This window comes from Heptranchias perlo, chromosome 18 (genome assembly GCF_035084215.1).
Source record: "Heptranchias perlo isolate sHepPer1 chromosome 18, sHepPer1.hap1, whole genome shotgun sequence".
NCBI classification, from domain to species: Eukaryota; Metazoa; Chordata; class Chondrichthyes; order Hexanchiformes; family Hexanchidae; genus Heptranchias; species Heptranchias perlo.
Window position 1 is genome coordinate 8,083,158 of NC_090342.1, and position 15,063 is coordinate 8,098,220.

General features: G+C 40.6%; 1 protein-coding gene across 1 annotated transcript; it reads left to right on the top strand.

Moving 5' to 3' along the window:
• Nucleotides 1-1,454: 1,454 nt before the first annotated feature.
• Nucleotides 1,455-11,470, top strand: lum (lumican). The gene is made up of 3 exons (XM_067999320.1): nucleotides 1,455-1,647; nucleotides 6,817-7,710; nucleotides 9,668-11,470. The coding sequence occupies exons 2-3, from the start codon at nucleotides 6,837-6,839 to the stop codon at nucleotides 9,823-9,825; spliced, it is 1,032 nt and encodes a 343-aa protein (XP_067855421.1). The 5' UTR covers nucleotides 1,455-1,647; nucleotides 6,817-6,836; the 3' UTR covers nucleotides 9,826-11,470.
• The last annotated feature ends 3,593 nt before the right edge of the window (nucleotides 11,471-15,063 follow it).

Genomic DNA, 15,063 nt, shown 5'->3' on the forward strand with positions numbered 1-15,063 from the left:
GTCCCCCCGGCCCCTGACCTTACTTTCCTGGTTTATCGCTGGCTGGGCGCCCCACCACAGTGGTGCTCAGTGAAGCCCAGTGTTGAAGGCCTGCCCAAGGACATCAACCGGGGGACCCGGGGGGACGGGCCTATAACTGGAGGTGAGACTTTATTTTGTTTAAACCACCTTTTCCAACCTTCAGGGTGTTCGCAAGTAATTGGGACCATCAAGTGCTCCTTCTACAGCCAGAAGGTTCCCATCTCCAAGGCCACACATTTCCCAGCCCTTGCAGGCCTGTGCCAGGACTGGAAGTCCCAGCACTCCTGGGCTTGGATGCACTTTGCGTCCAGCACTGGAGCAGAGGGAGTGGCAGGAAAATCCGATCTTAACTGTCAAAGGCCGGGAAGTGACTTCTCGGATGCTCCCATTTCAGAAGGGTTTACAATGATGATGCATCTTCCCCAGGAGAACGTGGTCATTGACCTGAAACCCTACTTTCCTTCGGCCCCAACACGTTTTCCCTCTAAACTCAAACAGACATTCCATGATATGTTTAGTCACATCATTCACTTCTGCTTGTCTTTAAGCTTTAAGGTCCACGCAACTGGTTTGGGCTACTAACTGACCTAATTTGCTTAAATGGTAGCTTCACCACCAAACTACATACTGTAATTAGCACTGATTACAAGTGTTTTCTGTACTCTTAAGTCTTGCAGGGTCTATTGCTACAGGATGAGTATGCATACTTCAGTCCTAGCCACAAAATAAGAAACAGACCTCACCCAAGCCTTGATTTATTCCAGACTATTTGACAGCTGACGTGTAATCAAAAGAAGCTGAACCAAAAGTCCATGGAGTTTCTAAGTGCTGAGAGGATTGATTTTGTTCTTTAATGCCCCCACATAAATTGTAACGTAAACTATCACTGATCGATATCTATTTTTGAAGTAAATATTTCTACCTCTCTCCTCTCTTCCAGTTTTGAACCGAATCCTTCCACTGCTTTCTTGGCTGCTGTGTTGGGTTTTTGGCTCTCAGCCATGTTTTGTTATGAGTTCAGAGGTAGTGTAACTTAACACAAACTCTTGTACAACATTTTACTCAGAGCTAGGCTATGTTAAATGCTATTTACAATGTTATTCTTTCCAAACAATTTCTCTCGGGAAATAGGAACACATGGAAAGTATTGCTCCCTCAGTCGCGCGTTAAATAACGTTCTCCAAAGACTGTTAGGTACTTTTAAGTAATTTTAAAGTTATTGGCATACACCATACACTTTGCTGTGCTTTCACCAAAAAGTAACTGAATCAAAATGTGGGGCTTGCGGAGTTCGATATGACAATATGTATTTTAAAGTTAAAAAAAATCTTCTCATCCCAGTGTCTTATCTGTATTGCAGCAGCAACCATCCACCTGCATTTAGTTAGTGGGCTGTGTTTTTGGTATTATTTAGCATACCACAGCACAAACCCAGAGTGATGACATAGCAGCCTTATAGTTGAGGGGTGTCTACCTCTCCCACTGTTGTTGTCAGCGCTGTGCCACAGAAGTCTGGCAGCCTCCTCTTTCTCCAGAGACTTGTACACAGCACTTAATATTTGATTCTTGCCCTTTTTCTCTGTTACTCATTCTTTGGAATTAAGAAACAAAAGGCGTCAAACTAAGGTAGGCGAGTGGGTTTCAGCTTTTAGCTTAACTAACGTATGCAGCTTCAATGATTGTGAAAGTATGTGCAGATATATGTTTTTTTTTTCCAAAGCTACATTCAGAAAATGTTCTTGTACAAAAAATAGCTTGGAACATTGCTTTTTAACCCTTGAAAGACAATATAATAATATACGCATAACAGCTAATCTGTGTAGGATCACAATTGCTAAGTGTATTCACAAATTTGAGGATATACTGTGTGCTTCCGTACATTTTTTCAGTCTGGTGGATAATATTAAAAGTGGTAAATCAATAAGTCAGGGGGCTAGTTCTGATGTTATAGGATGGAAAACGCAATTAACAAAATATGCAAAGACTGTTCTGTGTTTTTATGATCAACATACTTGGAGATTCAGCTATCACTGCGAGCACACCAGACCAAAGGCATATCACTTCATATAGAAAGTACTCCTTAACTGATTGGCACTCCGCACTAACTACAATGAACTAGGCAAGTAAATTACACGGCAAAAGAAGTAACGGTCATTGTCGGAGGATGCATCAGATTTAAATCAGAAATAACCACCCAACAATGTAGAATAAAATTATAATTTTATTAGCCAAGCAAACGGAGATAAAAGTAAAGTCGAGCCCTTGTCTGTACATTCCAGGGGATATCTGTCTTAGATAAACTGCTTACTTCATACAAAGTAAGCCAGATTCATGTTCAAAGGAGTAAACCAGTTAAAGATTCTGTTTAACATTCTGCGCCTGATAGGAAACAGAAGACATAATGATGCAGGTGGCAGTGTTACGTGGAACATTAGTTTTTTGGTCCTGAAGACTGACTAGCTCACGGTTTGGGTTTACTGTGACCTCCATTTACTGAATGATGAATTATACAAGTCACCCGGTGTCTAATGTTACTTGGTTGGAGACTAAAACTGAAGTCCACTATTGTTAATCATGACAAAGGTTGAGGCACAGAACACCAATTATCCTTTATCAGAATTACCCTTTGGAGGGTTTCAATCTTTGACCATTGCATACTGGTCAAATTCGGTGGAAATCTTGCTTTTAAGAGCTCTGATCTCGGAGAATGCACCAGTTATTTAATGTTACCAGTTATTTTGTTCTCTCCTTTGTTGCAACAGTATGTGGTCTATGGGAGTGAATGGGGTTTTTTTCACTGTCCAGAAGCCAGTTCACAATATAAATGTCAAACAGAAATAGACACCAATAATTTACTTCAAGATTACTGAATGCAAATGAAGTAAAAGACACAGAGGACTTTAAATGAACCTTTTTGATGTGACCTATGATGGAATACTGCTGCTGTAGACCAGTATATTTGATCTCTCGTTCTTTCAAACGTGTTGCCAAGAGATGCAACAACTGCCCCACTCCCAATGAGTAAGATTGAAGCCTGTTTACAATACCACTAATTACCTTGTTGCACTTTAAATTGCTGTAAATTGATGCTCTCATGCAGAATTTATCATTGACTTAGAGAAAATGACCCCACACCAAGTAAATAAGGTACTACTTACTGAGTCGGTGAATCTTTATTCAAAGATACATTTTTTAGTGTTCACTCTGGCATGTGGAGAGAGGAATAGAAGCAGAGGCTGGAATGTTAAAAGTTTATGCTCCTTTTCACCAGATTATTTCAGAGCTGTTTGCCAATATTGAGCAGGATTGAATGATATTTCGTTGACTTCTGTAACCGTGCTGCCTCAAGTTGACTCATGGCAGGATCCAGATTTGTGAACTATGGAAACAGAATAATAGAACATTACAACACATAAACAGGCCATTCTGCTCATCATGCCAGTGTTCTTCTCCACATGGGTCATCTAATCTGATCCCACTCTCCTGTTCGCTCCCCACACTCTTAAAAAAAGGGGGGCGATTATTAAAGAAGTTAATTCCCTTTCAAAATAATTGGTGGAATTTGCTTCAATGATGGTTTGTGACAGAGAGTTTCACATCCTAACCAACCACCCTCTGTGTAAAGACGGTGGGGGTCTAAAACTCACCATCCCACTTTGCTGCCGTAACCATGGTAGAAGTGCATCTTGGGCACATTGGAGCATAGAAACAGGAGTAGCCCATTCAGTCCCTCGAGCTTGCTCCGCCATTAAATTAGATCATGGCTGATCTGCACCTCAGCTCCGTTTACTCGTCTTAGCTCCATATCCCTCGATACCCTTGCCTAACAAAAATCTATCTAATAGGTCCCGCCCCACTTTTCGCCCCTCCCCGGTCTCTATGTTCCCCTATTATGGCAGCAGTCCGCCCGATCCCACGAGATGGGGGAAGGGGAAGGTCTGATAGGAGAATTAAATTTTAAAAATTACATATCGGTCCCTCTTCAGGAAGGTCGCTGAGGTCGAGGATAAATGACTTCTGGGTGTTCCAGGTCTGGGATTGGGCTTGTGGGCCTCACTTCCGCCCAAAGGAAGGTACCATATGCCTGTATCTTGCAGGCGTGCGGTGCATTGGGGGCACAGCTGGCAGGACGAGTGGAAATTCTGGTGGGTGATGCCATCCTGTCTGCTTCACCCACAAGATCCACATTATTCTGCTCTGCCCCCCTTCCCTCCCCATCTAGTGGGTGCACAGATGCTTGTGTGGGCGCCTCCGCTTTAGCAGATTCCATCCATTCACTACACCAGGGCGCAAGTAGGAGGCAGACGCAACCTCTGCCCACCTCTCCTCCCGGTAGGAAATCACGGCGTCCCTTTCATTTGGCGTTATGGGGTCCGAGCCCATTTTTTTCCCCTTTCCCAGTTCCCTGCCTACCCCCATCACACCAGCAGTCCGCCCTGAATCCCCGAGCAGATTCGGGGAACGTTCCTTCTCACCTCTCCTTTCATTTTGTAAGACTTGAGTTGATGTTTCCATCACGGGGGCAGGCCCAAGGCAGAAGTGCATGATGGGAAACATAAAACAGCTTGACCCTTAGTGGACCAGGTGTGTTGTGGGAAAATAAAAGAAAAATGGAATGCACCAAAACAATCGCTAATAACGATCGGATAATTCTCCTTCTGAAGAAAATGTTCATTTTGTGTCAATTGGTCAGCCTTCCGAAAACAATGTGCATAGGCCTTTAGTAAAGTCTAAAATTTTTACTTTTTTCCCAGCAGCTTTTATGGCAAGTTAAAAAAAAACATTTCCGCAGACTGATGAGTTATGCAAGTTTCATGTTTTGCAGTGGAAGGTCTCCAGAACACATTGTGGTATTCATAGAAAGCTTTGAGCGTACAGCACAGAGAAATAATGCTCAACAGGCAGAACTAAAGCAGCAGTAGCACTCATTAAAAATGTTCTCCTTGTCAATGAAGACTCTCATGAGTTTTACTTATTGTACAATTTTGATTGGCCAACTAATGTAGTCCGTAGTCGAAATGTCAAGTTCTCTGTTTCTTCCTCTCAAGGAGTGCAGATGGTTTCATAAAAATTGTTATTGTGATCCCACATATATTAGCTGTTGTTGTAAACTGGTTGGTAAACCAATGTGATACACTATAGGTTGCTAGGAGCCAAACTTGTTACATCCAATTTGGCTCTTCATGAGTTCTGACCTCAACCTAGACATCGGGAGGAAGCAACACAAGCAGGGACTAAGAACATCCCAACAGGACTTGTATCCAGAATAACTTGCTCCCTTCAGGAGAGGAACGATGGGGAAAATTCTGGGTGACACAGTACAGTTATGAGCCATGTACACAAAAGAATATTTTATCCGTCTAAATGTGAGATTAATCTGCTATTTGCTACATAAAACCATCTAGAAGGTTGCCCTTCAGGTATATCATGTTACTCACTGTATAGGCAACCATGTTTAGATGATGACTCACAAGGAACCTTTGCAGTCCAGTCCAGCCCAACCCTGGGCTTATTCAGCCATCGTACACGCAAATGCATGTACACGCACTGCCAGTGGCAGTCAGAGGAGGATAATGTTCAGGAGCGCGAACTCAAGCTGACTGAGATAGTGTCCTCAATGTCCTCTTGGCCGACACTGGATTACTCAGAATGGACTAGTATTGAACCTGGGACCTTCATGGCCTTTATTTGCTCATTATCAGACCACTCTGTGGATTTATCCAGCTAGGTATTGGGCAGGCCCTAAAAGGTAATGATTTATAATCAAGCCAGTGTCTTGCTTAATGGCACAAAAATAACCCAACCAGTACAGAGAAAAAATTCCAAACATTAATTTGGAAAATATTGGGCTGACCTTTCATCTTCCACACTTCTGGCTCAGAGCTTTCATGGCAGGAGAACAGATTGGAAATTAAGATGTGTGTCCCTCATGTTTTTCCATCCATTATTAATATAGCTGTGCAAATCATAGCTTTATGTCAATTGCAGTTTAAGCTGTCCTGCCAGAGTACATTGAGAATTGATCTTCAGTTATGTTAGAGGAAGCCTCACTAAGAAGCTGAACTGGGCCCACTATCTGCCTTTTAAGCTAAAAAAAACTGGTGCCTCCCAATCATTCTTAGTGATAAACATCAATTAAATCCCCACTAATGATTTATAATCTTTGTGTTTCCATAAATGAGTTTTCGTTCCATGCCCAAATATCTAATATCCATTCCTGGCTCACCAAGTTCTGTGCCAATGGTGTTAAAGGCAACCCTCCATGCTATAAATGCATAATAGTCTAGAACAAATGTGACGTTTTACAGGAACGTAAATTGCTTTGGGACGGCCTGAGGTTGTGAAAGGCACTATATAAATGAAAGTCTTTCTTTTTTACTGGGGCTTTGTCAGTAACAGAATAATAACCAACTCAGATAGTCAACAGCACAATTGACTTCCCTTTCATTAGTTCTGTGGCTACTTGACATTCAACAGATTATTTTTCAATAAACTACAGAATCCTATCCTATATTTCCAGTTACCACACTAATTTTGTAATCAGTATCATTAATTCTATGACTCAATACTTTCCAGAGCTCGACATCCAGGGATAGCATTTGACCTGGTATTGGTTCAACAAAACCATCTCATTGTAACCATTCATTATTATGCTGAATGCGGTATTGCATTTAAAGTCTGAAACGCTTTGTTGAATATTGATAATGTAAGTCCCCAAAACAAAAGATATTACTGTCATTTGGAGATACAAGTAATAATTCCATGCCTGTTTTGTTCTATGTTCTCTCCACACAGTGCTACCATACATTCCTGAGATGAAGCTTGTTCACCTTCCTATATTTGCTTTGCTGGTTAGCAGCATACTCTGTCAGTATGATTACGATGAATACTTTGGTTATTACGATCGAGCAAGTTTGGTGGCCCCATCATATCCAGTTTGTTCTGTTGAGTGTGACTGTCCCTTGAACTTCCCCAGTGCCATGTACTGCAACCACCGCAAACTTCAAGCAATCCCAGTGGTGCCTGCACAGATAAAGTATCTTTACCTCCATAACAACCAACTCACTGGCATTCCAAATGGTGCACTTGATAACTGCACCGGTCTCCAATGGCTAGTCCTTGATAACAATCAAATTACTAGTGACAATATAGGTAAGAATGTATTCTCAAAGCTAAAAACCCTGCAGAGGTTGTATATAAACGCTAACAACCTGACGGATGTTGTTCGCTCCCTTCCGAAGTCATTGGTGGAACTGAAGCTTTCAGCAAACAGGATCTCAAAAATTGGAAACAGCTTAAAAGGACTTGAAAACTTGACTACCCTTCTACTCCATGACAACAAGTTGAATGACGTTGGTGGGGCTTTGAGTGGTTTGAAGTCTCTGACATATCTTGATTTGAGTGGCAATAAATTAACTAAACTTCCTGATGATCTTCCGCCTGCCATAGAGATTGTCTATCTTGATCACAATAACATCAGCAGCATTCCCAAGGACTACTTTAGCAAAACTAGCATTCTGCAGTACCTACGCATGTCATACAATGAAATAACAGATGAAGGTATCCCTGACAAAGTCTTCAACATCACCTCGCTTCTCGAGTTGGATCTTGCATTCAACGCATTGAAGACCATCCCACTTGTTAATGAAAACCTAGAAAATCTGTACCTACAGGCGAATAAAATTGAAAGTAAGTCTGACTGCATTTCACTACAATTCCAAAGCTTCGTAAATAAAAATGAATAAACGTTAGGGGGTAATTCTGCAGTTGGAAGCTTCTGGCAGGAAGAAAGGTGCAGCTTTCCAAAATGCATTCCCTGTGAGTACCATTCCCCAGTGGGAGTGCCAATGGCAGAATTGCCCCTAATAGGAAAATAGAATGTTAGATTATTGGATTTTGCAGCCTCCTTCTTTGGAAGACTTCAAGGTGGCTCTAATTGAAGTTGATCCAGGTAAAATGCTAATTATGGAAGGAGTTCAAATACCAGAAGTCAGACATTAAAAATTAGGACTTTAGGAGTAAGATGGGATGTCAGGGAGAACTTGAGAATGTAAGTCTTGAGAGTATAAATGAGTTCAAAAGGCAATCGGGTGCATTTTTGGGTGGAGAAGAGATTGAGAGCTATGGCGAGGAGGTGGGTAGGAGGGATTGATCTTTGAAAACGACAGATGCTTTTTTGGGTTAGGTCTCTTTCCAAAAATTCTTATATTCTTAAAATACAGCTTAATTTGTTAACATTGACCACACTATCATTACAATCAAAATGTCTTCTGAATTCTGGTCAAATTTGATTCCTGCAATGTTTCAATCATGTGAAAACAAATTAATTTCTAAATAGGTGAAGATAATTTGCATTTTATATCATAAAAAGTGATTGGTGGCTTCCTGGTAGGTGAATGGCTCAGTAGCAAGACTGGTCATCTCTGTTATCTGTGTTTGGTTTCAATAATCATGTTAAGATTGCACAAGTAATTTAATACAAAACAATCAACTAGAACGAGGGGGCATAATCTTAGGATAAGGGGCTGCTCTTTCAAAACTGAGATGAGGAGAAACTTCTTCACTCAGAGGGTGGTAGGTCTGTGGAATTTGCTGCCCCAGGAAGCTGTGGAAGCTACATCATTAAATAAATTTAAAACAGAAATAGACAGTTTCCTAGAAGTAAAGGGAATTAGGGGTTACGGGGAGCGGGCAGGAAATTGGACATGATTTTAGATTTGAGGTTAGGACCAGATGAGCTACGATCTTATTGAATGGCGGAGCAGGCTCGAGGGGCCGATTGGCCTACTCCTGATCCTATTTCTTATGTTCTTAACTAAAACATGTTCAATTAGACAAAACACTGAATGGAGAAACACATCATTAACCTGAGACATTTACTCCTAATCTAATCATTATCCTTGCTAATTCTTTTCCAGTCACTCTTTGACTGTCAAGTAACTAGACATAACTAATACGTTCATGTGGATTCATTGAAGAGTAGCAGGGAGGCCACTTCTGCATTGTCCCAGAGTGAACACATACCTCATTCTGTTGACTGAACCTAGTGAGCACATCAAGACTAATAGTTGAATTGTTTAGCCTTAGTTGTTAGTTGATGTGGCTGCTTGCAGTTGATAGTCAACCAGGAAAAACTAGTCCTGTAATTAGTCATCTTAGTTAATGGTAACCACTTGTGATCAATATGTAGTACATTGGGCAACATGATGATTGTTCTAGGTAGGCCGTTCGTTTAAGGCCCTGCTACTGCAAGACAAGCAATAAGATCTTGTGAGGAGTTGGTAGAAGTTCTCTAATTAGAGGATGTTATTTGGACTCACGTTCTCCAGGTTTGTATTACTGCCACCTGAATCTTATGATATTCTTAAATGTCTGCCTTTGTTGATTATTCATCTTAAACTGATACATTCTGTGTTTAAAACTATTCTCTAGTATCGAAGGAAGTAGAGGCCTATTTAAGGCTTAGCAGCATGCTACACATTATTTCCCAAATGTAATAATGCTCAAACACATAAAATGTTTAAATCTGAGATGTCCCGCGCACCTTTAAAACACTGTCATGTAGATTTCGATTACGAGCAGAATCTGTAGGTCCCGTATTACAATACAGTGAGTGTCACTCATCCTGTGAATCTTCATTTTGCAGAGTTCACCATGAATAGCTTCTGCCGTGTTACCGGCCAGCTGGCTTTCTCCAAGATCAGACACCTGCGTCTGGATGCCAATAAGATCACTCGAGCTAATATGCCCATTGACATGATGCAATGTCTTCGCCATGCTGCAGAGGTAGCACTCGATTATTGATTTACACCCACCTGATTGGCGAGACACAAGGTTTCCAAGTTAGATTTTTCACTTATTAACACATCATATAGTGCAACCTAACACCTTTAAGTCTTATATCTTCACATAATCATAACTTTTCTACTGGATATTCAACCAGTTAAATAAAACCAACAGAATAACTGAAAACAAAGTAAGGTTACAGTAAGTGTAGGATAAGTAAAGATTAAAGCTATGCAATGTGGCATGAAGGTGTTAATCTTTCAAAGTGGAAGATATTTCAGCATTTGAGTAATACATTTGAATCCACTACCTGCTATATACATCTTGAGTTGAATAAAGTTTGTGGTTAGAACTTTCGAAAGAGGAAAATATAACAAGTGTGCATGAATGCAATGTTAAAATTGAAATCAAATCACTTCACTGTTCTGTATGTATATCGATTATCTCTCTCTCATGAAGAGTCCTTTTCTGCTCTGTTTATTATACTAGGCTGCTGTGAGAAATTGGAACTCTTCTTTGATTTTTAAAGATCTAGCATTTTTACAAGCTAATGTTGTATGCAAACCTTTCTTTCAAACTATAGATTTCAGAAGATTTTCTAATAAACCCTAACTAAAATATTCTTTTCAAAAATCCTATAGGATTGTCATAGGGCATTGAAGTAACTTATACAGAATCAAATAGTACCTGCTTTATCCATAGTTACTGTATTATGGATCTTATAGAACAGGATTGGAAAAACCATAGAATCTATAGGATTTGGGAAAAGATGAGTTTGATTGGGTTTAGCAATTTAATTCTTGTACAGAAGTATTATGGAGTAATGGTAAACAGTAAGATTATTTTAATAACCAATTGAGTGGCTTTCTTTCAATAATTTGTATTTTTGCTTATATTTCTTCGATTTTAAAAGGTGGCAGTTTCTGAAACTGTTAGATTAATTTTCCATAGGTACAATTAAATATTTTAACCACAGCTAGCAGCATATGTTGTAAATCATGCATGGCATATATGCATCTTCCTTTAATAACTTGTATGCAACTTTGGTTTATCATACAGGAAATAAAGCATGATTAATTATGGTGGTGCTTATGGTTGCCTTTAATTTATCTGTTGTGTCTTTTGTTTTAGCTTACAGTCTTAAATCTGCAAGAGTATCGTTAGAATGAGACCAATGGTTTCACAGTCAGGTATAGTATTGGGTTTGAGTTTCTTGTGCTGCCTGTCTCTCAAATCCAAGTGCTATTACCTGCAATGAAATCTGTCCAGTTCTCAGCCAAGCTATTAGGTGGCACATCTTTTAGGCATGGAGCATTCCATCTTTGAAGGGTAGGGAGGGGGGAGGGGGAGAAGAGAGTTACGCGACGTTGCTTATCTTGCACCATCACAAACAGGCACCCTCTTCAATTGATTGTACAAAGCTACCCCTGACCGACACGGAAAAGTCCATGGCCTAGTCCAGTCTGTAATTCATCCTTCCCTGCTGAGGTAGATCACACAAGGTCTCGGGGCCGGAAGGGTGGGGTGGAAATGCACCTGAAATAATTGAATGTGGTGTGACCAGAGGAAAGATTTATTTTATATTCCGCAAAAGACTTGTTCCAAAAGTTGATCTTTAAAAATGTATCACTTACAGATGTAATAAACTGACTTGTATTTTTAACTTTCCAGACAAAATTTTCTCTGTTCATACATATTAGCTATTAAAATATATCTTCACCTAGGTTCCTTTTTATTCAACAAATTTGTGGGTCACTGTTTATTTGTACAAAGACCTTTTTGGTACTACATACATGTGCTTCATATCAGCACTCCTGTGAGTTCACTTAACACAATAATGCACTTGTTCAGTCAAATATATTTTTTGTTCATTCTCAGGATGTGGGCAACACTGGTAAGGCTGAAATTGCTGTCCATCATCAGGCAGCCTTCTGCTTGAAGCACGAGTGATTGCTTTTACAACTGAGTGGCTTATTAGGGGGCATTAAGAGTCCACCACATAGCATGGACTAGACTACATGCCCCTAAAGGAAGTCATTAAACCGGATGGGTTTTTTGAAATCCAGCAGCTTTCATGGACATTTTTCTGGTGCCAGCCCATAAACTACCAAATTTATTGAGTTCAGTTTCACAAATTGCAATGGTGGGATTTGTATCCACAAGCTCTAAGTTACTAGATCAATACCATAAACTACTGTGTTGCCGTACCTCAAATGACCAACATCATGCAGCTTGTCTTCAACGTTCTGCAGTGTTGAAAATGTTTATACCTCATAGTGTTTTGGTAATAAATTGCTTAATACCCTAATAGCCAGATTTACATTGCCATCATGAAGGACCAGCTCTTACCACAACCTGGGCAACCAGAACTGCAGCAGGAGCAGGAGGAGGATAAGAAATATGGATAGGAAGAAGAGCAGAAGAGGCATTGAACACCAGTGCCTCCAGCTACCAGGGCTCTCAGAGAGCAGCACATCAAAGAGCACTTCTCCTAAAGCATCCCTCCCATCCTCAACACACCAACAATCCCACAATCGTCACTGCCGTCCTTACTACCACCATCCGATTGCCTTCCTTCAGACCAGCCTCATGCTCTCACTTCACCATAAATATAAATGCCAACACCAAATCCAGAACAAAAAACAAATTTATCAAACAACTCAATTCCATCTCTATCTAACAGTTAATAGATATAATTATGATTTACTCTTGTGCAAGCCCTTAGTGCCTGTCTTGCGTGCTCTGTTCACTATCCTAGTGCTCCTACGAAGTGTTTACCCAGTGGCTGTAGCTTGGGAGGTGGAAAGCTGCTGAGCTTCCGCTGAAGAATTTCTAGCCATAGTCTTTGGCAATAAGGAGATTGAGGTCCTTCTTCTGAGACACCAGGACTAGTTACTTAAAACGTTCAAATTAGAGTGTACAAGTGAAATTTGGTGGTAAATCTCTCTAAAAATCACCATAATTAGCCAAATAAAAGGGTCCACTATTGAAACATCAAGAAAAAAACAAGGATGATAAAGGAAAGGATGTTGCTCCTGGTCAGGTTAATAAAAGTCACAGGAGAAGGACCACCTGCCTAGAAGAAGAACATGGTGTTTTCAGATAAGTATTGTGGAAGAAATAGTTCTGAACACATCATCATTGATAACCTGTATCAGTGCAAGTTTATCATTGGTGCAAGTTAACAATGTATCAATTTTTGGTTCTAGTGACTAGGCATTATCTATATATCTTCTGTATAATTATAAGTTTTGCATCCATCCCGTGCCTATCACTGTTCAAAGTGTCACACATGCAAAGTATATGTCACACTGTCATATTCATAAAATAAAGCAACAAATCACTCAGCTAGATCATGATGAAAGCCTCAAACATGGGTAGGAAATCAACCAATAGGTGGTTTAAAAAAAAGTACCAAAGAAAAACGAGCAAACAGCAACAACAAAAAAGCCACCAATCAAAACAAACACCAGAAGAACGGCTACAAATAAACAATTAGCAAAGAGAAAATGGGGAACCAATGACGTTGCTTGTTAGCTGTTTTCTCGGCAATCCCAACCTGCGATGTTAAAAATAACACCGGAGAAAGTTCACACACAAAGGCTGGAATTCCGGTGACACGTTAGAACCCCGCCCCTTTTGCCCTGCACGGAAAATTCGACCTGAGGAGGGGTGGGAGGTATTTCTGCCTGCTCCCCCTTACCACTCAGCAGCATTTTGGGGAGGTTGTTCATGGGCATTCCTTGGTTATCCCCAGAATCTCGCCTGATATGCTGAGCACATGCAGCCTTCAGACTGAAATCGGATCTACAGAAATATTTTTTTAAAATTCTCTTACAACAGAAACCATCAGAGTTCTCCACATCGTTAATGCTAATAAACAACCGAGTCCTGCAGAGAAACAGAATTGCGAGCAATGCTCCCTAAAGGTGTCAGCCGTGGCTCAGTGGGTCGCCCTCTCGCCTCGGAAATGTTGTGGTTCAAGTCCCAATCTAGAGGTTTGAGCACAAAATCCAGGTTGACACTCCAGCGCAGTACTGAGGGAGTGCGGCAATGTCGGACCTGCCATCTATCTAATGAGACGTTAAACCGTAGGCCCCATCTGCCCTCTCGGATGGACGTAAAAGATCCCATGGCACTATTTCGAAAGACGAGCAGGGGAGTTCTCCCCGGTGTCCTGGACAATATTTATCCCTCAACCAACATCACTAAAACAGATTATCTGGTCAATATCACAATGCTGTTTGTGGGACCTTGCTGTGCGCAAATTGGCCGCTATGTTTCCTACATTACAACAGTGACTACGCTTCAAAAGTACTTGAAGAGTTAAGCGTTTTGGGATATCCTCAGGTTGTGAAAGTCGCTATATAAATGCAAGTTCTTTCTATCTTTCCTAACTGGCAGTGATTAGCCCACTAATAATGATTTTGCTTGGGTGTTTTTTTGGAGACCCATTGTGGCCACTAGCATTTTTGTTTAACAACTAGTATTTTTAGTATTCATTCTCGGGACGTGGGCATCGCTGGCAAGGCCGGCATTTATTGCCCATCTCTAGTTGGAGGAGATGAAATAGATAAAAAAGGTAGATTATCAACTTGAAACCCGGGTGTAAACTGTCATTGTGGTTTGGCTACCCATTATAGAAAACACACAACTTCTATAATGGCCAGTGGATCTACAATGCCAGTTTTACACCCAGGTGGCAAATTGAAATTCAATCTCCAAGTGGAGTCTATGATAGGATAGAATGTGCATGGAAAGAGTGGGCTTGATAGATGAAATGACCTTTTCTCATTCTGTGCTTTCCTATACCCCCGTGGTCTTGATGGTGCAGGTATTCTGGGCGTCTCTTAAAAACAAAGTATGTCCAGAAAGTTGTTAATATTAACGTGTTAATGGTGGCACTGGAAAAGTCACAATGAGAACTAAGAAAGCAGTAAAACTGCAGAAAGCATTTTTTCATTTGGTTTCAGCAGGCAGTCATGTCCTTTACCAAGGTTTGATGCACCAGATGGGACAAATTATGGACAGAGGATGAGATCACCACAAGAAGTGCAGCCAAGTACTACACAATTACTTTTATAGCTTTTTGTGGTAGAATATGTGACACACATTTGCAATTTGAACTTTTTTATTTAGTATTCAACAGTCCCATGAGCACTTTGATAGGCTCAGATCAGGTTTCACTGTTAGTTCCAAAACTGTCTACTCACCTCTGGAAGCGGAATTCACCTTAATAGATGGGATGAAGCACTC

Bases quoted from the DNA above. Each gene is read 5' to 3' on its own strand.
- lum (XM_067999320.1), top strand. From the start codon at position 6,837: ATGAAGCTTGTTCACCTTCCTATATTTGCTTTGCTGGTTAGCAGCATA. The intron at 7,711-9,667 runs GTAAGTCTGACT...TTCATTTTGCAG, and splicing joins ACAGGCGAATAAAATTGAAA to AGTTCACCATGAATAGCTTC.